The 27,180-nt window shown below is 42.3% G+C and overlaps 1 protein-coding gene across 14 annotated transcripts in view; it reads right to left on the bottom strand.

Annotated features, from left to right (window-relative positions):
- syne2a (spectrin repeat containing, nuclear envelope 2a) overlaps nucleotides 1–27,180 on the bottom strand; it is an 88,410-nt gene that overhangs the window by 33,068 nt on the left and 28,162 nt on the right. For 10 of the 14 annotated variants that reach the window (XM_029002237.1, XM_029002243.1, XM_029002241.1 and 7 more), the window contains 30 exons: nucleotides 26,181–26,282; nucleotides 25,123–25,314; nucleotides 24,800–24,993; nucleotides 23,016–23,331; nucleotides 22,564–22,689; nucleotides 21,655–21,981; nucleotides 21,381–21,517; nucleotides 20,759–20,897; nucleotides 19,171–19,335; nucleotides 17,914–18,654; nucleotides 15,577–15,750; nucleotides 15,102–15,257; nucleotides 13,995–14,221; nucleotides 11,417–13,448; nucleotides 11,005–11,339; nucleotides 10,768–10,912; nucleotides 10,348–10,548; nucleotides 10,002–10,264; nucleotides 9,683–9,833; nucleotides 7,616–7,759; nucleotides 7,361–7,501; nucleotides 5,367–5,549; nucleotides 5,106–5,243; nucleotides 4,809–4,994; nucleotides 4,571–4,693; nucleotides 4,153–4,335; nucleotides 2,848–2,949; nucleotides 2,658–2,750; nucleotides 1,811–1,888; nucleotides 1,112–1,633 (listed from right to left, as the gene is read on the bottom strand). In XM_029002237.1, the coding sequence (XP_028858070.1) occupies nucleotides 1,112–1,633; nucleotides 1,811–1,888; nucleotides 2,658–2,750; nucleotides 2,848–2,949; nucleotides 4,153–4,335; nucleotides 4,571–4,693; nucleotides 4,809–4,994; nucleotides 5,106–5,243; nucleotides 5,367–5,549; nucleotides 7,361–7,501; nucleotides 7,616–7,759; nucleotides 9,683–9,833; nucleotides 10,002–10,264; nucleotides 10,348–10,548; nucleotides 10,768–10,912; nucleotides 11,005–11,339; nucleotides 11,417–13,448; nucleotides 13,995–14,221; nucleotides 15,102–15,257; nucleotides 15,577–15,750; nucleotides 17,914–18,654; nucleotides 19,171–19,335; nucleotides 20,759–20,897; nucleotides 21,381–21,517; nucleotides 21,655–21,981; nucleotides 22,564–22,689; nucleotides 23,016–23,331; nucleotides 24,800–24,993; nucleotides 25,123–25,314; nucleotides 26,181–26,282 (8,016 nt within the window). The remainder of the gene's footprint in view (nucleotides 1–1,111; nucleotides 1,634–1,810; nucleotides 1,889–2,657; nucleotides 2,751–2,847; nucleotides 2,950–4,152; nucleotides 4,336–4,570; nucleotides 4,694–4,808; nucleotides 4,995–5,105; nucleotides 5,244–5,366; nucleotides 5,550–7,360; nucleotides 7,502–7,615; nucleotides 7,760–9,682; nucleotides 9,834–10,001; nucleotides 10,265–10,347; nucleotides 10,549–10,767; nucleotides 10,913–11,004; nucleotides 11,340–11,416; nucleotides 13,449–13,994; nucleotides 14,222–15,101; nucleotides 15,258–15,576; nucleotides 15,751–17,913; nucleotides 18,655–19,170; nucleotides 19,336–20,758; nucleotides 20,898–21,380; nucleotides 21,518–21,654; nucleotides 21,982–22,563; nucleotides 22,690–23,015; nucleotides 23,332–24,799; nucleotides 24,994–25,122; nucleotides 25,315–26,180; nucleotides 26,283–27,180) is intronic. The other 4 variants (XM_029002239.1, XM_029002242.1, XM_029002245.1 and 1 more) reach the window with 4 other exon arrangements.

Below are 27,180 nucleotides of genomic sequence, written 5' to 3'. Positions count from 1 at the left end.
TGACACAGCAGCGGCTTGTTAGCCCAGCCAAAGACTTGCAGTTTTATTCTATATACAGCAACAGAATCAAGTATAAGCCTGAAATATTACAAATAAATAAAACCTGAACAGGGTATTTTCACCACCGTGGCAAACTGGGGACATTCGTGTAAGAATGTAAGATTCACCAAGTTCACCAATCAAAACTCTTGAATAAAAGTAGTTTAGTAGCTGATGTGGTCCCGAGAAGACTATAACAGAGATCGGGTTTATGATGTCCACTGATGTCCACTGAAGTAACATTTCTAAAATATTGCACAAAGACATCTATAACCTACCTTGTTATTGTTTCACCTAAAGATAATTGTTTGCCTTCAATGTTTTGTGCTCATGATCATTTTAAAGATTATCAGACTGTGCGCCAGGATAGACATTACAGACTTATTCCACAGTCCTGTTAAAAAATAAATAAATAGAATAGCCATATCCATAATTAATCCCAGGAATACTTTAGAAGTAGATTAGAAGATAAATACTTGGAAGTGAAAGATTAAAAGGAGGACTTGGGTATCTGCACTTGATATTTACATTTACAGCATTTATCAGACGCCCTTATCCAGAGCGACTTACAATCAGTAGTTACAGGGACAGTCCCCCCTTGGAGCAACTCAGGGTTAAGTGTCTTGCTCAGGGACACAATGGTAGTAAGTGGGGTTTGAACCTGGGTCTTCTGGGTCATAGGCGAGTGTGTTACCCACTAGGCTACTACCACCCATAACAAGACTTTTCGTCCATGGGTGGGCTTGAACCACCAACCTTTCGGGTAACAGCCGAACGCACTAATCGATTGTGCCAGAGACAGTATAATGTGTGTGTGTGTGTGTGTGTGTGTGTGTGTGTGTGTGTGTGTGTGTGTGTGTGTGTGTGTGTGTGTGTGTGTGTGTATATATATATATATATATATATATATATATATATATATAATATACAGATAACTAGCAAGTGTTCCCTTCTTGATTTTACTGCTTGTTTAGGTAAATCCCGAACACGTCCACGCCCCACACATCCACATTTGTAATATGGTGGACATGTATTTTTATATATCGCGTTTATTTGTGCAAGGTTGACTCACCTGTCTAGGTTCCTGATTCCTCGTGTCTACATGAGGAAGGACTTTAGCACATGGTGACGGGGTTGTGACAGGTGACACCGTCTCACACTGCGGTCGGCCTTGCATGGTCTCAGCGCGCGTCTCCGTAGGCCCAGCCCGGCCAGAACCAGGCGCGACTGCAGTGTCCACCTGAGCCCTTGATTTGCTGTTCGTTGTTACTGACTGTGCGGCTCTACTTCCAGCATCAGGTACCGGTACCTGTTGCGGTTTGGGTCGCGGTACAGTGGTAGATAACTCAGCCCTGTGAGCTGCAGGCTCCGGGATGACGGACTCTGAGGAATCTGGTCCCTCTGAGGCCGTGTCAGACCCTTTGAAAACTGGGCCAGGGTCTCCTGAAGAAACAGCTTCTCCCAGATCCATAACTTCTGCAACCGCAGTTTGGCCAGATGCAAGTGGCACCGTCTCCTTGGTGACGGACTCTGGAACGGTGCTTAGCAATCCTGTTTCCTTAGTTACAGAGTGACTCCCTTTGGGAGTTGAATTCTGAGAACCAATATGAGAGTAAACAGCACATGAACAGAGTCAACATAATTAAAGCAAGACATAAAACAAAAGTTACTCATGCGGCATCATGTCCAGCCTTAAAAGACGAGAACAAAAGAAACAAATCAAAAGCAAAGATACAGCATTTCCACTGACGGCGCACTTTTAGCTTTTTACCTCTGCCAATGATGCAGTAACTACTGTAGGTGATGTACTTCCAAATACGTCCCCCCTGAACACGTCTTCTGGGTCCTGCTGGACAGAATAGAGCATTGATTGCGCATTTAGACATGTGATTGAGCAGCTCTGAGCTGAGAGAGGACAGCTGCCCCTGACAGAACCACAGAGGTTTCTAAAGAAGGCCACTTCAGGCCAGACGTACGCTAAAAATGTTGTCTAATACATGCGGAACACATGCATGTACATAAACAGCAGCAATTGAAAAAAAAATGTTCTCTGATGTTAGATACGCAAATTTATCCAGAGAAATACCAAAATATATTAAAATATTTCATATATTACAATTACAAGTATATTTCTATCCGAGCAGTACTTATATTTACATATTTAACATTAATATATAAGTACATCTTTAGTTAACAATATATCATTAGTACTAAGTACAAGTGATCTATACTATATTTTTACCTGACTGGTTGATTCCATTCACCCATTTATGCCTCTATGATTTACTTTTCCCTGTTTTGGTGGGTTCATAAATATGAAGAGGAGCTCTACTGACTGGTTCTGATTGGTATTGGGCTCCTCCCTCCTCACTTCCTGCATATTATGGGAACTTTGTTCGATTATTTTGCGCCCCTCGGTAATTTGGTTAAATTCAGCAACGTTTCCTCTCTATCACATGACTGTTTGAGAATCACAGTATGTGATTTCCACCAAACTTTCACACAAAAATGGCACCAAACAGATGAAAAAAGGAAATGGCGGAAGTGTCCCAGAAAATCTTGCCAAAGATTTAGATGAAAGAATAGGACGGGAAATACTTTTATGCTTCATATTTTACCTCCGACACACTGCCTGTTAGTGTCTCAGAGGATGAGGAGTCAAGACTGTCTTTATCATCTTCATCCTCGTCCTCTGGGCTTTCCTGAGCTTCCTGGTTCAGTCGATAAACACACAGCATGCAAATACACATTGACCCATGCCTCAGTGCATTTTCTCCTGAGCTGTAGTTGATTAAAAACTGAACTAACCTCAGCACCACCGGAAGACAGGGGGTCTGGACTGGGCAGCGCAGCACTGGCAGTGGTACTGAAGGACAGGTGTCCCTGTTCCATGGTCTGCCTAAGTTCTGCCTGTTAACACAAACCACAAGCGTCCGCAAATCTAGTTAAGCTTCACTTTTACATTAATGATAATTAGTGATGAAAAATTTGAAATACACTTTTCATTACGAGTGGCTCAGTATTGGTTCCAGTTCCAGAACTGCATAACATAGAACATAGTCATGCTAGGTGGAGGTCGGAACTACAGTGTATTCAATAAAGTTGAATAGGTACAGCTAGGCTTAGAATATATGCCGTTTATAACTTGATACATCACAAAGATTACTGATATATACATCAGCAGATAGATAAACAGCATTTAAGAATGCATTACCAAGATTAGTGTTCCATTAGCCTTGAATTTGAATGTTGGAGCTGGGAATGACATAACATCCAAGTAGACTGTATTGAAGTTTACAAGTCAAAAAAACAGCTAGTTTAGCCACAAGCCATTGTAAGCAAGACCGACACAGTAATTGACGCATAAAGACACAGAGGAAACACAGTCAGTGATATAACCTTGACCAAACATTTCTTCATGGCCCACTAACATAGATTATGAGGTCAGGGGTTATGGAGTACACCCAAAATCTGCATTCAGGGGACGTTCCAGGTGGAATGCACCATTTGTTTCCAAGGCCTATTGATTTTGGATATTTCTCTTGTGGTCACAATTAAAAAAACTGAAAATATGAACAAACAGGGAAATACACATATTATGCATCTCATTTAATTGAATACAATGAATATACAACAGAGAGACAGTAAGAGCACTAGTATGGGCAATATTGGCAACCAAGATGGGACGGCTACCTATAGTGTTTGTAGTATTCAACCCTGGGTTGGATTGTGAAAGGGCATGATTGGCAAGTCAGTATTGATAACCACTTAAGGGCAGTACAAGCTATTCCTGAAGCATTAAAAAAATGCACACGCAATGGAATGAAACACTAACCCTCAGACAAAATCTCCATCGTCTATACAAATGAGCATTTCTACAACCATGTAAAAAAAACACTTTTTACATTATTTCTCAATCACTGGGTTTTTGTGAGTTAAGTTTGAATAAAAATTCCAATTGTCATCAAAATACAGTTATGTTACAATAATGCTAAATAACCAAACAAACAGATGCTTATCATGCTGAAGAAGGAGGACATGGGAATGGTTGCCATAGAAATATGACGATTTTTCCTTGATCTCGTTTCCACAAACATAATAGCCAACACGTACCTGTAGTAAAGTGCTCTGTTCCTGAGTGATCTGCTCCAGGTCCTCAACAGGCTGTTGGAGCTCCTGAGCACGCTGGAACACTGTAAGGGTCTGATCGGCTCCACTGGGGAGTCCGAGGTCCGGTCTACAGTGCTCAATCTCAGCAATGGTCCTCTTCATGGAGCGGATGTTGTCCAGAATCACCTTAAGAAAGACAAATGAGTGTAGGATTGGACTGTTACATAATTAATATTAATAAAACAAACCTGCTCACATGTCAAGTCAAACTGACTTTGGAAACTCATGACAAATAGTATTGCGGTGATTTCATTTCAGGATTTGACGTTTATTGCATAGCTCAAGTGTAGGGTGCATAGGTTTGGGTGATCTGTTTTTTGAAAAATGCCTGACATGCAAAGCGAGGGGTAATGAGACTGACCTGGCGGTTCCGTAGATGTTCCTCACTTGATATGTGTCCTGTGTCCATGGTGGACAGGATGGTTCTAATTTTGGAGACATTTTTTTCCATCGTCTTTACTTCAGCTTCAATTGCATCCACTTCCTGCAATAAGCACAGATGCACAAATATTCAAGCGAATTTTGCACACATACATTTACAGCATTTATCAGACTGTGCGAGATATTTCAAATTTTTATTTCTATTATGATTTGCTCACTTCTGCCACATGCTGCAGCTGTGCCAGAGGACCCATGATGCTTTGCTGCATGTCTGTGACCTGCTGGTTTGCCTGGTAAAGTCGCTCTTGTAGTGCAGTGGTGTCGCACACTGCAGAGATTTCATTCAACATGGGAGCAAACGCCTCCAGTGCTGTTTTGATGCCATCAGAGTCGTCCAGCACCATCTACAGAAAAATATTTTATTACGTAGATCCGTATTAAAAGTAACTAGAATAAAATGAGGTAATACAGAGTTTATGTTACAGAACAAGTATATAGTGTAGTGTCGGGCTGACCTGAAGGGAGTTTGTGTGGCCGTGGAGGCACTTTGCAGTAATGTAGGTACAGGGCATGTTCAACCAGGCCCGAGCCTGCTTCAGCCAGTGTGAGGCGCTGTTCAATGTCTCCTCCAGTTCCTGAAGGCAGACAGGGATCTGAACGGTCAAGAAAAGAAAATATCATAAAACAATCTGGTATATGGCAGACGTACAAGCAACACTACCAGACACATACGCGAAGACTAGAATTCTGGGTACTGTAGGTCACGGAGGTCTCACCCTGCCAAGAAAGGTGGTCCTCTGCTCAGCTTGCTTAGCCACAGTCTGGTAAAGTTGCAGTGGATCTGTGAGCTTGTCCATGAGCTTGTGCGCCTTCTCCGGCTCCTCGATGGCCACCTCCTGCACCTCTGCTTCCAGAACCGCCATACGAGAGTGCCATTGGTCCAGCTCATCCCAGACACGCTAACCATGCACAAGGTAAAATTCAGATTTCTGCCTATACTGTGGGTCAGAATACTGGCTTCCATTCATTTGTCCCAGCTCCTGATATTTTGACATGATAATTGGTTTTTAGAAACTAATATGAAAACTATACGTACCCAGTTACAATGAAGTTGGGACTATGTGTAAAATGTGAATAAAAACAGAATTCAATGATTTGCAAATCCTTTTCACAGGATTTCCAACCTGTTTCTTGCAATGTTTTTTTGCAATACTCATTTTGAATTTTGATGCAAAACACTGGAAAAGTTGTGAAAACACCTGTTTTGAACATGTTGAACAGCTTAGTTGGAAACAGGCATTTGTCATGATCGGGATTAAAAGGAACGTCCTTAAAGGCCTCAGTCGCTCACATTTACATTTACTTTTACATTTAAGGCATTTGGCAGACGCCCTTATCCAGAGCGACTTACATCGTGCTTTCAAGTTACCATGGATGAAGTGATCAGTTCTGGTTCATTAGGACCCCAACTATGAATACAATCTTTTTATTCACTCTTGTTGTTTTTCTGTACACAAGTTCGACAATAAGAAGTTTATAAATTAATCTAAATATTCTCTAAAGAGGAAGGTCTTGAAGATACTCAGTGACTGAGCTGTTCTGACCTCGTGGGGGAAGTTCATTCCACCACCGAGGGGCCAAGAAGGAGAAGAGTCTAGATGAATGTCTTCCATTTACCTCCAGAGATGGAGGGACCAGGTGAGCAGTACTGGAGGCTCGGAGTATACGAGGTGTAGTGCGAGGTGTAATAAGGGCTGTGAGGTAGGATGGTGCTACTCCATGTTTGGCTTTGTAGGCCAGCATCAGTATTTTGAACCTGATGCGTGCAGCTACTGGGATCCAGTGGAGGGAGCGTAGCAGAGGGGCGTTGTGGGAGAATTTGGGAAGGTTAAAGATCAGTCGTGCTGCTGCATTTTGTATGAGTTGTAGAGGTTGGATGGTACTCACAAGCAAGGACAGGACAAGGTTCATCACTTTGTGAACATCTGCATGGGCAAAAAGTCCAACACAACAAAAAAAAAGTTCAAAAAATCCGCAAGGACAAAAAACAACATTAGATGCCCGTGACCTTCCATCTCTCAGGCAGCTCGACATTAAAAACCGAGTCCACATTTCAAATCATCTATGGAAATGGATGTTGTGCCCACCTGGCCAATGAGCAAAAAGTTAAAAAGCCAGCATCTGTGATGGTATGGGCGTGTTAGTGCCCATGTCATGGGTAACTTGAACATCTGTGAAGGCACCATTAATGCTGAAAGGTATATATATACAAGTTTTGGAGCAACATATGCTGGCATCCCAGCAACGTCTTTTTCAGGGACGTCCCTGCTTATTTCAGCCAGACAATGCAAGGCCAGATGGGCCTGCCTGCAGTCCATATTAAAAAAAAAAAAAAACAGAGACCCTGGACTGGTTGTAAATCAAGCAAGAATGGGAAAGAAACAATTCAACAATTAGTGTCCTCAGTTTGTTAAAAGTTGAGGTGGTGTAACACAGTGCCTGTCCCAATTTTTTGGAAAGTGTTTCATGCATCAAATTCAAAATGAGTGAAGATTTGAAAAAAAAAAAAAAAAAAAAAAAAAAGAATAGTTTGTCAGTTTGAACATTAGATATCTTGTGTTTCTTGTGTATCCAACTGAATATGGGTTGAAAGGGACTTTTTATTTATGTTTTACACAACTTCATTGAAATTGGGGTTGCACTTTTACGCTTTAGATGTCTTCAGAGAACATTAAATGATCAAATAATTAATTCAGACAAAGCCACGTGCCTTCAGCTTCCGCTCAGCTTCAGTGACAGATGGGCTGCTCTGCTGTAACAGGGCCTGCACCTCCTCTAACCCCCCCGTGACCTCTTTAACCTGGTCACCCAGTCTGTGGAACGGGCTGCTCTGCTCCAAAGCAGCCGCAAGCTGCGACAGCAGGAGGAGAAATGTATGAGCAAGCCACAAAAATATAAACAGCACTCTCAATTTGCACAATTGCCAGTGACCGGACACAAACAAATGGTGGAAAGGAGGCAGTACCGCTTCCTCAACTTCCTTCAGTGCATGCGAGACTTCCTCTAGTGGGATTTGGATCTCTTGTGGCTTGTGGGTGGGTCTCGCATTCATTCTGTCTATGATGCCCTGTAGTTTGGCCTTTTCGGATCCCAGTTCTATCTTTAACTCCTGCAAGAAATTAAGAAATGAAGCTGAAGAAAAAAAAATGTAAATTTCAAACAATAAAAAAACATTTTTTTCTCTTCTAGGTTGCAAGATGACTGTGGATTTTAGTCTAAAGTGATATCAACAGCGACCATCGTAGTTCCTAGATTGCCTGTTCCAGTGACAGCAGTGAATGAACACCACCATCACACATCAGTGTATGCATTTCAAAACGTTCATTTAAAACACTTGACTACCTCAGACTTTAAAACTATACATGCTTTTAACAAAACATCATAATGCTGTAACTGACTGTGTGTTACACTCACACTGGCAACAGTCATATGCTGCCACTGGTGTACTTGTTCTCTACAGCCACAGCACACCAGTCTCATGACATAACCTGGATTCTATTATATTTACATTAACGGCATTTATCAGATGTCCTTACCAGAATGACTTACAGTCAGTCCCCCTGGAGACACCCAAGGTTAAGTGTCTTGCTCAGAATCAGAATCAGAATCAGAAAACTTTTAATAAAACTATTTATCAGATTGGTGATGGCCTAGTGGCGGCCTAGCGGTTAAGGAAGTGGCCCCGTAATCAGAAGGTTGCCGGTTCGAATCCCGATCTGCCAAGGTGCCACTGAGGTGCCACTGAGCAAAGCACCGTCTCCACACACTGCTCCCCGGGCGCCTGTCATGGCTGCCCACTGCTCACTCAGGGTGATGGGTTAAATGAGGAGGACATTTAACCCACTGTGTGCACCGTGTGCTGTGCTGCTGTGTATCACATGTGACAATCACTTCACTTTTTTAACATTTTTTTTTAAATTAATCCTGAAGGAAATTGCTTAGGGACACAATGGTGGTGAGTGGGGTTTGAACCTGAGTCTTCTGGTTCACAGGCGAGTGTCTCCTACCACCACACTATTACTGCATAAATATTATTACATGTCAAATTAATAGTATTAATTTTGTATTAAATTTCAGCTGGGCACATAAATGTCATGCAATGTTGGAGTGAGAAGGGAGAAGTGCTTGTTGGTTTAATAAATGAAACTACTCAGTGCAATGGCCCGGAACATACAAACAGACAAGTGCGGGACCCAGGGGAGACCCAGGGGAGAGACTCACATATACAATCACCTGACAAGTCCAGAACCGCCTAGGCATCACAATATTCTGCTGTTATTGGGGTCACGTGATGGGAACGGGAAGACACCAACAGGTGATTCCCATCCTATTTAATCAGCGCAGACCACGGAATCCTCACTCCAACACCAACTCTTCCTACCAACCAATCTGTTTTCTTCAACATCCTATCTATCATCTTGTATCCTATACACCTATTCAAATGCCAACGCCGGTGGGCATTGCGGTATCAACTGAATCCCTTTCTGAATAGGCGTGGTAGTTGCCTAGTGGGTAACTCGCCTTTGAACCAGAAGACCCAGGTTCAAACCCCACTTACTACCATTGTGTCCCTGAGCAAGACACTTAACCTTCAGTTGCTCCAGGGGGGGGGCTGTCTTTGTAACTACTGATTGTAAGTCGCTCTGGATAAGGGCTTCTGATAAATGCTGTAAATAAATAGTGATGCTCACCAACTATTTTGCTCAACTCCTTGTATCACTTACATTCCTGTTCATCTCCACTGAATTCTCTTCCACCCATGACACTGTTTCGTAACTTGGTCAAAAATTATGTGCACGTATTTCTAATGAAATTACCTGTGACTAGTTGATTCTTATCAAATGCCTCATATAGTTGCCAATATAGTTACTGTGAACCACCTTGACTAAAAGGTGGATAAAATGTAGTATTTCATTTGTTAACATCAATTTCAACAAAACTGCACTATATCTAATGTTAAATTGTAGGGCTGTGTGTTCAATCGCTCATACAGACTCATCAGAGCCAGTGAGAGAATTCAGTGAGCAACTACCTGTAGGCGAGGAGCATCACTGTGAGCATCCAACAGAGGTCGAAGGAGCGTCACTCTCTGCCTTACAGCACCAATCTCCTCCAGGACCCGTCCCCTTTCCTGGATCTCCGAGAGAACTGCCCTCCGAACCAGCACACATTGTTCTCTCAGGCTGTGAAAACAAAAAAAATGTTAATTACTGTGTTTCTATGTTCATATAAAGTATAAGCAATCAAATGAAAATGGAACCATCTATTTAGAACCAGATCCGTATATTTAGAACCAGAACCTGTCTCTAAAGTCAGTTTGCAAATGGATTCAGCAGTGAGCTTGTGTGTACCTCCTACAATGATTTTGCAACGATTGCAGCTCTTGACATATCGGGCTGATTGTGTCAGTGTCCCTCTGTGCAGAGCTCCCCACAAGTCGGGTGATGAGTGCCTGTGAAACAACCAGGGCCTGCTGCTCCTTGTCCAAGCAGTCCTGCTGCATCTCGGTCAGTGCCAGTAAACTCTCCAGCTCCGCCCGAGCACCTCTGACTGAAGAGTGAAGATCAGGCAACTCACCGGTCGCTCCTTCAAGAGCCAGTTTTCTCCTCTTCATCTGCAGGACCATAACAGAAGTTTGACTTGGGGAGGTTAACACACCAAAAATGTTCCGTGCAACGCTCCACCCAGTTAACTCACGCTTGAAACAACATCAGTCCACTCCTGCTGTGCGAGCAGTGAACGCGCCATAAAAACTCTGACTCGGTGCTTCAGTCTGGCCCAGCGCCCCCAGAGAGCTGCCACAGCCTGTTTCACCGGCAGCCCGCAGCCAAGCCTCGGGCAGCTCCCTCTCAACTCTTCCAGTCTCCCTGCCAAGCACCACACCTCCTCGTGAAGCGCCTGTGACAGATAATGAATCACTGGTTAGTGCCCACGGACACGGCAGTACAATGCTAGTTAATGCCCCCAGACATTTCTAACGTAAACACAGGCAGAATGCCGGGCTGGTTTAAGGCAGATGGGATCAATATGCAATATTTTGATAGCCCTTAAAAAGAGATGGAAAGGTGTTGTGGATGTACGTCCTCATGGCTTAGGTCATTTGTACCATATACGTACCTTAGCCTTATCATGCTGCCCAGAACAGTCTTCCAATGACGTGACCTCACAGGCGAGGAACTCTGAGAGTCTGAACTCAAGGTTCTGTAAAAGGTCCCCAAGCTCCTTATGATGCTGCATGTGGATGTTCTGTTTTTCTGATTGCCTACAGAGAAAGTTTTCAATTCTTGACACATTAAAGTCACGGAACGTTTCCGAGTTTGTGGCAGATGTGTAGTGGTAATTTTTTATATTCACCTCGCTAAAACATCCAGTGCTAGCTGGGCCTGTGCATCCAGTGAAGCTCCTTTCACCAGCAGGCAACTTAGAACACGTATTTGCAGCTGCTCAGTTAGGGTCACTGAGAAGCACGAATTACGTGGAACCAGGTTACTGACTTGATCCATGTGATTTTGGAAACCGTGCCGCATAGTTGCCAAAGCCTTTTGAACTTTCACTTGTTCCTCTACGCAGTCCCTGTTGCCAGTCAGAGGCAATAAGAACCTGGGCTCCACCCCCTGAAGAAACTGAACTGCTCCTCGGACTGCCCACTGATAGTCCTTCAGGGCTTGCCACGCCCTAGTCAAGTGCGCCTGGAGAAAAAGAAGTAAATGCTCAGTAAACAGTCACAATTCAATTCACGGTAATTAAAGATTTAAAAAAAACATACCTTTCTAATGTTTGAATTATTTAAGATCCTCTTTCCTTGATGAGACAGTTCTGGATAACCTTCCAGTTCACCCTCATTCCTGCACTTCAGGAGTTCTAATATTCTTAATGCGGACTCCACGAGGTTTTGGTATGTCAAGCATATCAGTAGCTCTCTTTCAATGGCATGCTCACGAGGATGGAAGCAGTTGGCTTGTGATAGTTCTTGGTCAGCTTTATGGAAGAGATTATTAATTGCAATGAGGTCCGTCGGGAAACTGAGGCTCTCTGGTAGCTTGATCTCAATGCTTTTAATCTCGTTCTGTATTGTTAGCTCCCAGGTTGCAAGACTCTCTACAGTCTGGTGGACCTTTCTTCGTTCGGAGGTTAGCTGAGATGGGTAAAGGTCGCCGGAGATTGCTTCTAGCTGGTCAGCAGACTCCTGACATGCAAGCTTAGCTAAGGGTACATAAACCAGGACAGCTTGGCAGGTTCTATACAACTCACCCAAATCTTTGCGTGCAGCAGGAATCTGTGTGACGCGTGATTTTAATGCCTCCTTGAAGCATTCCATTCGCTTTCTGCACATTAAATATTTCTGATGCTCCCTGGCATGGAGTCTGAGAGTCTTTGTCTTTGTGAGAAGGTTGTTGATGGTCTGCAGAAGTGCCTTCCTCTCTGACTCTTGGCAGTATTGCAGCTCCTGCACATGGCACTGATGCTCCATGACCATATGATTTTTAGATTCAATATCTCCAAGGCAGGTGCTCACATCTGGGAACTTCAGCCTCTCCAAGTCCACAGATATCTGACTTAAGCTTTTCTGCACAGTGGCCAGTTCTTCGTCTGTTGCCTGCTTGGCATGAAGTAGCTCCTCAAGTTCCCAGTAAGCACCTTGCTCATGGTTCATAATTCCAGCAACCTCTGCTTGCACAGTTGAGAGTTTGTCGACAAGGTAGTGGCTCTCATCAACGCTAAGTTCACAAGTCACATCCTTTATTTGCTCCAGAAGGGTTTCAAGAACCACAGCCTGCCTTTCTGCTTCCTTCAGGGTAGAAGCATGCCACTGAAGTCGGAGCTGAAGATCTGATATATTACCCTTAAACACGGTGTCACTTGCTTTGTTGGACTCTTTGTCCAAGTATTCTCCAACCCACGTATTCACATCATTTATCTGACTCCACAACTTTTCTCTTGACTGAAAGGCTAAGTTCATGTCCTTTAATGCATGGTCTATCCTTTCCAAAATGTTCTTATAGGCGTTTTGAAGCAAAGACATCACGAAAGGAGCTGGACTTGGCACCTTTACATTCAGTTCTTCCATCACAGAAAGCATTTCAGAATGTCTGTTTGAAATTCTTGACTGCAGCTTCTTCATGTCCATGATCTGATGATGTACACGGTCAGGGAAGAGAGCAACCTTCCTCCTGCCTAAAAATTTACACTCTACTTGCTTAGCCCAAGCGAGAAAGTCCTGTATCACATCTACAAGCTTAGCTTCTGATGGATCACTGCTGGTGGTCTGCCAATCACTGAGGTGTGTCTCAGTTTCTGCCAACTTTGCTTGCAAACTCTGGAGAGATTTTGACATGTCCTCCAGCTCCTTTTTCCCCAAAATGTTCTGGTTGAAAGCTTCAAAACCCCCAATCATATGAAGGTAATGTTCAATGGATGCTGCCCATTCAACACGCATGACGGTCTTGTGGATGGTCTCAGTGCTGTCCACTGGTGTTGAGAAGGACTTTGAATCCTCAAGAGCATGCTCAAGCTTATTTTCTAGTTTCTCAACATCCTGACAATATGCAGAAGCCTCCATGGCACAGAAGGTGGCATGCCTCAGGGTCCTACTTGCGGTCCCTTCCAAAACCAACCATCCCTCCTGAAGACCCTTAACATGGGCAAGGAGAGCTGCAGGTCCATCAGCCTCACCTAAATGGACAGAAACTTGACAGCATGTCTCAAGAAGATGTCCAAATTTACTTTTCTCTTCGTCCATTCTCTTCAGGAATGACTGTAGATGTTCTGCTTGAATTGCGCTACTTTCCAAACATGAACTGATTCCAAAAAAGAAAAATTAAAAACACATAAGCATTCTCTATTTACAAATGCCAGGTCCAAACTTCAATGTGAAAACTATGCATAAATAACTATGCAAATATATTTATTCTTATCTTCATATGCTATTCTATTCTGTTAGCTCTTGTGTATATGATATTGTGCTCTGTACTTTATCCACAATTTAAAATGTGACCTCTGATTTCCCACTTACATCTATAGCTGATTAATCTATATTCAATACACATCTTGTAAAATTATATGTTACATTTGTGTTACATTCATATCTTTAATTTACCACATATTAGCATTTTTTGTAGATCTCTTTTTAGTGAGATCTTGAACTAATTGTCTCCATTGTCTAGACTCTACACAACTGTGTAATGTGTATTTGCTTGTCATGTGTTTTTCTAACATTCATTTGTTTGTCCAATAAGCTTCTGGATAGTAAAAAAATCTATCCATCAAAAAAATCTATCCATCAATCCATCTAAATGCTTGAAGTCAGGATTACTTTTTTCTACATGGATTATCTGGTAACTCACATGTTCAGTGTTTCCATCTCTGCTGTGAATCTCTGCAGAGTGGCTCGGAGGGCCGCTGTCTGTTGGTTGTACTGCGTGACCTGGAGGACCTGCGCTTCTTTGATTTGCACTGTGGCAGAAGCATTTAACAGGGCAGCCTGCAGTCTGCCCTCCATGCTGTGCGATGTCCCTGGCTGCATGTCCTGGCCGCCACCAGCAACCATCTCCAGCACAAACTGCCTGCAGCTCTGCAGCAAAATGTCAATTATGCAATTCATTACAGTCAGCAAACAATTCCAGCAGCATTGACTGCAGTGAAATATTTCGTAACCATTTATTTACTTATTTTTGGTGCTTACATTTGAAATGGGTGTCAGGAATGTTTGGGTTTACTCAACCACTTGTAGTAATTTTGAGTTTGAGTTAATGGATGGTTTGGCCACACATGCTTCTGATCATTCTTCCTCTGTTATATTTCACCTACAAGTCTGTTCTCCGTGCTGTGGACTTACTTACGAACAGGTTATACAATAAAGAAACCTGCCCCCCAGTAAAAGTGTAAAGTTTTCTATAGTGGATAGAGGAGATAGTTTCAGGTTGCCAGATTGTCTGGACAAGATAAAGCTTCTCAACTACAGAGAATTCCATATTTGAACTTAATCTTGATATTTGAATAAATTATCATAGAAGATAACAGACATCTGATACACCCATGATTTAAGTCCCAAGTCAATTCCAAGGTGCTAGTAGCCTAGTGGGTTACACACTCATCTATGAAACAGAAGACCCAGGTTCAAACCCCACTTACCACCATTGTGTCCCTGAACAAGACCTAAGTTGTTCCAGGGCAACAGTCAATGGAAATACTGATTGTAATTTGCTCTGGATACGGCGTAATAAATGATAAATGTTGTAAATGTAAGGTCTAATCTACCCGGATTGAAATCATCATTACCAAAATAGAAGACAAGTGGGATAATTTGGTATATTCTCCCAGATACACTCTAATCTTTACAGGTTTTTTAAGCTTCTATTGAACCAATATGGGGTGTCAAAATAAAATGTTCCTGTTCTGTAGTAATTAAACTTAATACAGAGTAGGTGGTAAATTTCATGTATGTCCACTACCTCAGCCTCGTGTAGCTGCTGGGCCATGGCCTCAGGGTTGAGCTGGGTGGGCTGGTACCTGCAGGCCAGCACTCTGTGGACTGTGTGATTCAGACAGGCCTCTGCTTCTGTGGGTATGGGTTGCAGGAAATCACTGTCCTCCATTGAAGGCATTTCCTGCACAAAGGATGGTTAATATGACCAAAAAACCATAATCACCACAGAGACCAAAAGACATTACAGGAAACCCCAACAGTCCTATGAAGTTCCCTCCCGTAGGACCAAAGGGAACGTCTTATCATGAAAGCCTGTAACCATCTCACTGCCATGAGTATGCACACTATGGGTATTTTCAGATATGCTGATGCCATTTTAACTTTTAGCTGATCTGCCAATCTTGTAATATTTATTTTGCGCACAGAAAAAACATCCATTACAGATGGACTGTTGCCACTGAATTTAAATCCGTGTTTCATCCCAAAAAATAAACACTCACCAGTGTAACACTGGCGTCCAGCAGTGGCTGAACATCAGCCAGCATCTCCAGCACTGTGGTTCCTTTCGCCACACCCAGGGGCAGCGTTCCATCTTGCTCAGTAGCAGAACCTTTGCCTGAAGGAGCTCTGTCCTGGCAAAGCACAGCTTTCTTGTCTCTCCCATGTTCTTGTTGCTGAGGAAACATGGGGACAACGAGGGTGACGGTCTCATTCACTCCTTCAGACAAAACGCTGAACTCTGACTCCTTTTGCCATCCTCCAACCTCAGAGCTGTAAGCGCTCAAACAGCAATGAAGCTACATCTGAGCCAAACACTCCTTGCAGGGTGGTGTGGGGGTGTGGCTCTGGGCCCTTGAAGTTACAAAAAAAAAAAAAAAAAAAAAAAGTTGCACTGCAGGAACTACTAGTACCAGGGAGTTCGTTGAAGGAGGGGTGGTATCAGTGTGTTTTACTGGCGTGTGCACTTCCGTACTCTGAGGGTAAACAACAGATAGTGTCTGTTGATGACTAGAGATTTGGCCGTAGTGTCTATTCTATGTCTAAACTATACCCAAGATGCATTTAAACAATGCTATATATCTAATGTGCTATATATATATATATATCTCACCTCACTTGCAACCATATTATTGTGAAGCTTTTGCATAAACCTTGATAGCATTGTTACATTCTTAAAAAAAAAAAAAAAAAAGCCCCTGACAAAAACTGTGCATGAAGCAGAGACTCCTAGAAGTTAAAAATCTACTTTTCGCACCCCTGAAAACCAGTCTGACAATATGTGGTGGAGGGTTACATGCATGGGTAGTAACTTTCATGCGCACGGACTGAACAAAACACTTTTCACCTTAGCAAAAAGGCAGACACCCCTGATTTCTGTGGTTCCGGAGCTATTTAGGAAAACATAAGACATGGGTGACCTTTTAGATGCCTTAACTGATATAGTGGAATAACTGAAATGGGCTTTTAGTCTATCCAGTAGTTACAGGTAGAGTCCCCCTGGAGACACTCAGGGTTAAGTGTTTTGTTCAGGGACACAATGGTAGAAAGTGACCTTGACCTGTGATTTTGTGGCGTTCTGTTTCATAGGCGAGTGTCTTACCCTCTAGGCTACTACCACCCCATAATATATGTCTAATAAGATAAAATCTGCATTCTTCTGTGATGTCGGTGGCATGTGGTTGATCAGGGGCAAAGCCTTCTATAAAAGTAAGGTTTTCAATGGGAATTTTCATGGACCTCTTAAAAAGAAATGACGAATGCTGAAGTATTATTCCTTGAATTGTTCACAACAGAACATGGCCACTGCTACAGCTTGGCCTGCCTTTTAGAGCACTCAGTACTCAATTGTGTACTTGCCCTCTTTTAGCACAGCGACAATAAATAAGAGCAGAAATACATTTTCCAGTGGTTAGCTTATAGTGCATCACTATAGATGTCTGTAAGGCTGCTGCATGGTTATGTCTAGAACATTTTTCTTCATATATTTGTGTTATGTAGCAATTTTAATCAGCAGTGTGTGATAGCAACCAGGCATCAAACCTCAATAAAGTGACTGAAACGATAGGAGACGCAATGGCAATATCAAGACAAGACCACTTTTCGAAATGATCTTAAACAATACTATTAAAAAATGATATTTAAATAGTCAGTTCTTACAAATTAAATATTATCATATGTTTTTTTTTCATAAAGACAAAGCCAGAATTTTGTTTCTTTTTTTTCAAGTTTTGTTCATACTTTTCCTGACATGACATTCTTTAGTTTCTCAGACAGACAGCAAGCGAGATAGTGTGAGGGACACTGAGGGTGGTGACTCGATTGGTCATTGGGAGTGGGTTATCTTCCGTGGCTGTTGTCCCTGGCAAACGTAAAGTGTGTTGTGTTTTTTTTTTTGGTGTCCTGTCTTAATTTTGGTTTTAGTTTAGTCTTTGCATAAAGATGTCATTTTAATTTTTTATTAGTTTTAGTCACTTAGATGTTCATTTTAGTCTAGTCAAGTTTCAATGGAATAAAAGTCTGAAATTCTGTCTACGGTGCACATTTCTAATGAAAAGACAAGGCTGGAGAACAACGACGTATTTAACTCACCACGGATGAGAACTAGACGTGAAGCATTTTGGGTGAGAGCAGGGATGTACAGCACCACTTACAGGTGTGGAGGGGAGGGTTAAAACAGCGCTCGGGACGTGGATCACAACATTTCAGAAAACGCTCCCGTTTGGATGCAAGTTTTTCAGTCCTGTGAACTGGGGCTTATTCTCCACTTCAAATATAAAATTATTGTAAAATGCTATACACCTTAACTCAGAAAATTACACTTTTACTCATAGAATTACCTTGGGGTCCCAGACTGATTCAGGAACGTCCGTTTCTTCTTGGATGTGCGAAGGGAGTCTGGTGGAGCGTGAGGGACACTTTCCTTGAGGATCTTGTTGCTGGTGATGGAAACCTGTGTGAGACGTGTCCAGCTCCACTGGCTGTGCACCACTTGTCATTCTGAGGTCCGTAGCAGGGATTCCTGTCTTGGGTGACTGACTCTGTGTGGCATCGGTCGTTTTACTCTCACTGGAAGTAGCTCTAATTTTTTTAGACTGATTGTCTAAGTTGACTGGGCCAAGCAATTCTGTCCTGTTTAGAGTGCAATTTCCAGGTTCCTCGCCTCTTGCTGTCGCCTGTGCAGAGTGTGCTGGGACAGAGCTCTGAAAGAGACGGGATCCATGTTCATCACCCCCTGCTGAGGTTTCTGATGTGCATGTGAGCTCAGCCTGTTCAGAATGGTCGATTAATTTGACAGAAGACCCTGTGTCTCTAAACCCTTCCTTCTGACTAGTTTGTGACCCAGCAAGGTCATGCTGTGCAAACTCTCTCTCAGTAGGATGTGCATGGTCTTCTGAGGTCTGCACGGTGTGCTGGGAGCTCATTACATCTTTGACGGAAAGTCTGGGAAATCTTGCTTCCTCTGCCTCTTGCTTAATGGTCTTTTCATCTGAACATTGGGAGGGTTCTGAATGCCTGAGCACACTGGCATCTGTGGTTCCATTTTCATGGTGATTGGCATTTCCTGGACTGATGGTCAACTAAATAAAAAAAAAATTTAAAAAAAAAGAAATGAAGAAGCACAGCAATCACATACTTCTCATGTTCATCAGCCAATCAGTTATGAAGTCTCTAGGTCACATAGATCTGGACAATATCATCCTATAAATAAGGGCAGAATATTAGGGCTGAAAAAATTAATGTGTTTGTGTGATTTTAAAAATGATAAAAGCCAAAATATTTTAATTAGCCTATAAATATTTAAAAATTGAAACTCTGGGGTTATTGGGATGTGTGTGGTTACCCGCTGACACTCCCCACCCCTCAACATGGTGTCATTATATTTTCTGCATTGTTGTGCTGATAGTGGTGGATTGAGTCCTTTGGTCAGGACATTTTTCGTTTATTTCAACTGTGAAAAAGAACGATTTGCTTCTATCTGCTGACATATTATGAAACTATAAACTTTCTTCTGAAATAGTGTTATTTGGACAAAAAGCGAGGACCAGGGTCTGGGTGACATGTCCAACACAGACATGCATCTAGTTGTAGCTCACCTGTGAAAGAGCAGACAGGCAGGTGTCACAGTTACTCAGAGCGTCTGATCCATCCCTCTCCAGGCTCTCCAAAATCTCTGGTCCCACGCTGTCTGTGAGGAACTTTCTCTGAAGAAGCACCTCCTGCAGGGCCTTCCACAGTTCCTCCCCACGTTTCACCTCCATCTGGAACACAGAGGCACGTGCTTAAGAAGCACATCCTGCAAAGCCATAAACTATTATGTCAAATGATTACTTTTTTCTTCCTATTGCACAAATGCCATATTTTCCATGGAGTTCAAGATATAACATCGAGCGGGTTATAAAAACAATAAAAATCCACTACTGCTTCTTCATACTGTCAACTGCAGACTTTTAATGGCCCACAATGTTTACTGAACCATTTCTAAGAAAGAGCCCACGCAGGGTAATGGCCAAGCTAAACTGACGTCTCAACCAGCACTTCTCAGTAAGCACTGGCATCACTGTGGGAGAAACCGGACAACAAACCTTTAGCGTCCCAAAATAATGGCTTCTACATTTGACCAAAGTGCCTGCTTTATTTGGCAGAGAGAAGGCTGAGTGGGTGCTTGTGTTCAAGCTATCTGCCGCAGCGATCCATGGTAACCATGGACCTGACGTCCTGTAATGAAATCAGCATAGGCGCTGACTAATTTTTTGTACTTAGTGACCTCGCCAGAGCTTGGGCTCCCAAGACAAAGTACCAGGAAAGAACAGCGCCGGCAGACGTGGTTCATTCATTGCATTTTTCTCAAATCCTAGTCCTCACATCTATCTTCTCGTGCATTCCTTCTGCATGACAGTTCCGCTATGAAATCCCAATTATTCGGGTGACAGCACACCAAAAGCACTGCAGCTGTTTCATAAATTTCGTTCCAGTCCCACCTGCTTGAAGTGGTTTGAAAATTTACAATGACATTTATTTATTTATTTTTTACACACATATGTATTTTGAGGAGTTTTCCAGGGGTTGAGTAATAAAACAGATGTTAAGAAATGTATTTTATTATGCAAGTTAATTCTAATATGAACCTGATGCACAGTGGTACAGTGAGTTCAAATAACTTTTTTTCAAGCAAGATTATGTTTTATAATAAGTTTAGACGTGAAGGCATGGAATTCTGTGAGATAATGTGTTCACCTATAATTTATTAATTGCTTCAGTTAGCATCTGAAACATAATAACTTAAATGGACATTGTTACTTAAATGGTTTGTTAACAGTACGTCCACACACATACATGCTTTTGTTGACATCTACAGCATGTGCAATGTGAATTAGTTATATTTTAATAGAATCAAAGGCCTTTTGTGCCATGACCCTTTCAGTTCATCAGTTGTAAGGTTTTTGACTTTATTCATACTGGTCTGCTTTAGTTTCTTTCTTTTTTTTTTTTTTTTAATAAACAGCAACATGAAAATGTCCAACTTCTGAATCTTACATGATGTTGTCCTTGTTTCGTGTACAGACAGTTTTATAGTACTTTTAATTAGTCTGTATCTTGAATAAGAATCTTGAATTGTATATTGTATTACACGTTACTATTTCTGTGCCACACAGTGGTTGTAGTTTCCAAGTTCTCGTTTACCTGGGTAGAGACGGAACGGTTCTGGCAAGGTTCAGACTGAGACTGATTCCACATCCGCACGGCCTGGATGGCTTCCCGAACACCGAGGGCCGTGCGCTCACGGCACAACCTCTGGCTCTCGGCGAGGGCCACGCTCAGGCTGCAAAAAATAGTTAACCATTACATCATTAATATATTAAATTTAATATAATATTTCAAACAAGGGGTAAAACTTTAATAATTAAGTATATAGTTTTAGTCAAGGACCTTAATATTGACAGATACTAATGTACAATTGATATATGTATCCCTAATACTATCTTATGATACAGTCTCATGTGGTCTGGGTTCGAGTCTCACCAACTGCGCGTGTAAATTATTGTGGCCTAGCAGGAAAGGAAGTGGACTCTTAACTGAAAGGTTGCGTGTTTAAATCCTGAACTGCCAAGGTTCACCTGAGCAAGGTGCATTTCTTTAACCATCATATTATTCTTAATTAAAAATGGATCACGGGCCGCAGTTGTCCAGTGGGCCGTAGTTTGGACACCCCTGGTACATAGGATGGAGCAAATGAAAAAACTAAAAAAATTATTACAAAATTGTAAATCACACAGAAGCACAGAGTAATGGGCGGAGTGAGCACCTGTCAGCCTGCTTCGTGAGCGAGGTCAGAGCAGATGCCAGCTCGGTAGGAAAGTCGCTCTGTATGGCCGCTGAACGTACAGAATCTTGCAGGTTGATCAAATGCAAATTAAGATCCTGCTTGCTGCTTTCCAGGTCCTGAAGAGTTGAAAGACTATATCTGTAATCTGCATTTTCACTAACTGCAATCACATGGAAGCTCATAGAACATATCAGACACAGTCTGAAATCTTGTGGATTATGGATTCAGAAATAAATAAAAAAAGTCACAGAACCTTCAGATTGGACCAGTGCTGTCGCAGCTGACTGATGTCATCCTGCTGCACTCCAAAAATCAACTCCTCCTCTAAGGCCTCATTCAGGTTTTCTGCCTCCTCTTGCAGGCTGGAGATCTGTTCCCTTATACCGGTGTCCCCCATGTCCTGCTTGTCCTCTTGGTTCTCCGATACGTCTTGAGCAGGCCCCTCCAGCAAGGTTCTCTTGTCTTGAAGAATCTGGAGCTCTTTGGCCAATTCAACTTGTCCTTCTGGAGAGAGGCTGTCTAGCAGGGAAGCAGCCAAGGCATCAACCTTTTGGATATTGTTGTCCACCTTTCCTAAATTCTGAAAGAGTTACAGAGTTAGTTGATTATTACAGTGAGCTGGACTGAATCTGAACACTGAGCACAGGCTTGATGTGCAACTCCTTCCAAGTCCTTCAAATGACAAGCATGATAGATATGTAATCACAGAAGTGCAATTTAATAGATATGCAAAGATCAGGAAGCAGGCACAACAATTTTGGCAATGTTCATTTCAGCAGAAAAAGGATAGACAAATGTACTTTTCACACCATTATGAATGGAATTTATGACCAATTTCATGTCACACAGAGTTACATGTAGAAAGAATAATACAAAATAAATTAATTGAGACTTTTTGCCACACCTTTATCCTTTTGGATTTCAAATGTACACCAAGCATGCCACCATGATAAAGTGACAGTCCATGGTGCTTGAGAGGAGATTTTGCCGATCTGTCTTCCTGGCCATTGACCAGTGGATGGTTATGAACTACTGGTGTGGTAGTAGCCTAGTGGGTAAGATATTCGCCTAAGAACCAGAAGACAACTTACTACCATTGTGTCCCTGAGCAAGACGCTTATAAAAGCAACTTAATGGAGTTACATATAGAACACATCCTTACAGTGAGAGCTTCACTTTTGTTTGTAGACTCTGTTTGCAGGGAGTTCAGGTCTTCAGTGCACTGCTGTAGTAGCTGGACGCACCGCTCCTCTGTCTGGGCACCGTCTTGTAGAGACATGCGCATCTCCTGCACAGAAACACACAAACAATACGCTGTTAACACAGTTCTGCCATTAAATGCTTTTGGAAACATCGTAATTACATACGGCCATCATGCATATTTTGAGATCAATTATGGTATTATGGATATGCTGCCTCACTTTGTCAGATCAATCAAATGTATTACTACATGTGCATATTGGACATTTCTCTCCAACCTCAATTAGGCTTGGGTGTTTCTTGAAGACCTAAACATTCATGTGCCAGGTTGTAAGCTGTGTAGGTAGCATTCAAACTTTCTGGACATGGCATTCTATGCTGACAAGTGACATTATTGCATTAAACATTTCTCACATTAAACTTTTTGACCAAGATGGGCTGGTGGTTCTCCAGGGTGTCCCAGGATGACTCTGTCCAGCAGGGGTCCCGTGTCTGCTGAGCCAGCTCCTTTCTCTGGGCACTAAGAGCAGACAAAACCTGGCCCAGAGCTTGTGCTCTTTCCAACAGACCCTGGGCCCTCTTCGCAGTCTGCCTCCTCTCTGCCACTCCAGGCCAGGGGAAGATTTGGGGTAGGCTCTCCATCTGGGTCTGGAGTACCTCCAACCCACAGCACGCCTGTTGCCTCTGGTACTGGCAGGATGAAGCTCGCTCTGACATGCCCTGCAGGCATCTGGAGAGAAATAGACTTTTGCACCAAATGATTCCAGCAGGCTGCTACATAGGAAACATGGTGAACAGTGTGATGTTTCCAGCATTTCACACTCAACTTTTCTGACCACTCTGTGTTTACCATATGTGTATAGTCCAAGCGTGTTGCCAGGATGGTCAGTGTGAATGTGCTTATGCACTAAGAGAGGACACTTATGCATTTCAAATCTGAAAGCAAAGGGACATACAATGCATCGGCCTGCTTAGTGTGCCTCATTTCTCATGTCCACAAAGCCAGAGCTTTGAGCATTTCTCATGTCCACAAAACTAATTATCTACACAGAAACATTCCACTGAACAGGATGTTAACCAGGGTAACCAGGGATGGGGCAATCAATTACTGTAGATACCTGCAGATTCATATTTACCCTAATCCTAAACTAATAAATAATCAAAATGCAACTTTTTTTCCCCCCGTTTCTGCTTTAAATTAAGTTTCATTTTTATCAGAGTAGTTGCAAACAAAAGTCACTGTACTCCTCCTTTATGCTTTAATATACTCCCAGTGATGTATCTCTGTATTAGTATTATATTCACAGACTGTTTAGCTGTTCACAGACAAAAAGCCCTCCACTGCTCATGGAAATCCCTCAGTGCTTGGAGACACCTGCTCTAGGCATGAGGCTGCAGTAAACCACATAAACTTTGTATTCCATAGAATATATGTGCATTTCAAAGAAATGCTTAAATACATTTTCAGTCAAATTAAATCATATGAAAATGTTCTAATGCGCTAAAGCCACAGTATTTTTGTGTGACTGAATGAATTTGACACACTGCAGCACAGCACCCAGTGCACATAGTATAATGTGTCTGCATTAAACCCATCACTTTGGTGAGCAGTGCGCAGCCATGAACGGCACCTTGCCATTTCGGGATTCAAACCAGCAACCCTCTGGTTATGGGTCAGTTTCCTTACCCGCTAGGCCACCACTGCCCCAAGTCAAGCACTGTGCTTGGATTTTAATACAAAGTTTTAGCATGAAATACAAACTGAAGAGAATTAAACATAATTGTAAGAATTTTGTTCTTTTAGATAACCATCGCTAGTGGAGAATTCAGGTTCTCCATGTGCCATTTAAATTGTTTCCTCACAAAAAAAATCTACATGCAACCCCGACAGGGGTTCCCAGTGATTGGACGTGAATGAAGCATGGAGTGCTGAGAGGGGTCCAAAGCCCTAGGGGTCCTAACACTACAGCATGGATGGTGAGCTGTAGATGGACATCTACAGCATGGATGGTGAGCTCTCACATTTTTTATATTTCTTTATTTGAAGGCTTCAAAGCTTCCACATACTACTGTTAATTGGATAAACTTTTCATGACAACACCATTTCTAATCTAATCTAAACTTAACTCAAACAGTAATGATTTTATTTGAGGATGACATGAAAAATAATCATTAATTAGATAATATTGCATAACTACCTTCGTAGAGTCTCCACCTCCTCCATCTTCTGTGTAAGCATCACTCGGGATGCAGAGAGGCTTTCCTGTAGATGTGCAGCATCTGCAACCAGATCCTGCAACATCTCCGGTCCAGCCAGGCGGACCATGAGGGCCACTTCCTGCAGGACAGAGACAGCCTGCTCTGCCTGAACCTCCAGCTCCTTTGAAGATTCCTGTAGACACACATTGGGGGTGGTTTTTGCAACACAAATGCAAGAAAACATATTACCGACTTGCTAAATAGTATGTCACAAAAGTAAGTACACTTGTATGGTATCTTCCCATAATGCTTCTATGCTCACCTGGATCTTCTGGTCCTCTGCATGGCTGAGAGTGTTGACAGAATCCTGTATACGCTGCAGGCTTGACCAGCACTCTGCTAATTTTTTGCCAACCAGCCCCTTTGCTGCCATGAGCTCCCTAAACACATCACTGGTGTCACAGAACAGCTCCATCACCAGCTCCATTTTCTTCCTCAGCTGGCTCTCAATAACCTGGTGAAGGGAGGTGGGTGACTTAAATGACTGGACATTAGCCGTTTTAAAAGAATGTGCTGTAAAACAATCTAATAATGCATGTTTAATTTCTTGAAGAGTAAATTGTACATCAAGTACACTGGGGAAGTGGTGGCTTAGCGTTTAAGGAAGCAGCCACTGAGCAAAGCAACCGTCCCCACACACTGACATGGCTGCCAACTGCTCACCAAGGGTGATGGTTAAAAGCAGAGGACACATTTCATTGGCACAGTGTGCTGTGCTGTGTATGACTTCACTTTCACTTCACTTTCAAGTGCTCAACCAAACACAGTGTTGGCCTGAACAAACATTAAAAATAGACTTACCGAACTAGTTATCACAAAAAAAAAAATACCGGTAGATGGCGCTAAACATGACATTTCTTTTAAATAAGTGTTTAAAAAAGATAAACGTTTGGAAAAAAGGTCAATAAGGTCATTTAACTAAATCAGACAATTATCATTAAGGACAATTATTATTAGGAACCATTCTTAGACTTTTGACACTATTCTTCGGTTGATCCCTACATCATGCCCGACATGATAAGAATGGCACAGTGGTGGCCCGGCGGGTAAGGAAGCAGACTCATTGTGGATTCAAATCCCAAACCACCAAGGTGCCACTGAGGGTCCCCTTAATCAAGTTACTGTCCCCACACACTGCTCCGCGGGCTGCCCCATTGCTCACTAAGGGTGATGTGTTAATTAAATGCAGAGGAGACATTTTGTTGTCACCTTGTGCTGTCCTGTAGGGTTTCACAATGACAATCACTTCACTTTCACTTAAAGGGAATAGACATGTAGGTTGCACATGCAGCCGTGATGAATGCATGGCAGCTGACAGACCTGCAGTTCCAGTGGGTGCTCTTTGCTCTGAAGAAGTGTTTGGATCTCTGAGGCTCTGTGATGGAAGTGCTCAATGTTCTCCTGCTGAGTCTGGATCTCCTCCTGTAAAAACAGTATGTAGCAGGGGCTTTAGAGGTCTATTGTCTTTTACTTGCTCTCCATTAGAGGCTCTCCTCACCCAAAATATGTCAAAACATTGGATCCTACGGCTATAGAGAATTGTCAATGGTTTTGGGTTTTGTTGATTGAGGTGCCTGACAAGGCTGACATGCCAGACAGTGTGTCTAGACACTCACTCTCGCTTCCACATCATTAAAATTCAGCGAAGTGCAGCCGACTAAGAGAAGAACCTTGAACAGTCACTGGCCATCGACCACATACCATTAAAATGCGATTTGCAACACTAATGAATATCACTAATGAAGCACAATATTGTACACTAGAGAAGGGAATGTACACTAGAGAAGGGAATGTACACTAGAGAAGGGAAGCAAAGCTCCTAGGTCTCAATTATTGAACATGTTCCTATGTTTAGTTTATATATGGCCAGATTTTTTTATTATTATAAACTTAATATGGGAATTTAACATGACCACACCTACACCAACTACACACACTGACAAGATATGCAGTTAAATATAACGCAAACCATGAGCAAAACAGAAACATCACATACATTTGTTCATATGACATTTTCTTATAGAAGTTCTATAAATAATAAAAAGATTTTAGAGTCATGTATGAGAGCCATGTATGGCGTATTTTCCATATGAATTTTCAAACACCATTCTTCATGAATTTTCTAACGGCATAACTGTGAAGTCACTGAAAATATGTTATAATATGTGTTGTTCACAGAAAATGAGCCAAAGATAAGGAATCTCAGGCTTAAATTAAAATACATTTTTCTTTTGGTAAATGTTGAAATTGGTCTCACAGACCTGAGGAACCGACAAGGATTCATTCAGTCCATTGAGTAATCAGTATCTGGACATTACCC

Source organism: Denticeps clupeoides, chromosome 14 (assembly GCF_900700375.1).
Source record: "Denticeps clupeoides chromosome 14, fDenClu1.1, whole genome shotgun sequence".
Taxonomy (NCBI): Eukaryota; Metazoa; Chordata; class Actinopteri; order Clupeiformes; family Denticipitidae; genus Denticeps; species Denticeps clupeoides.
This window is presented reverse-complemented; position numbering and strand designations above follow the sequence as displayed.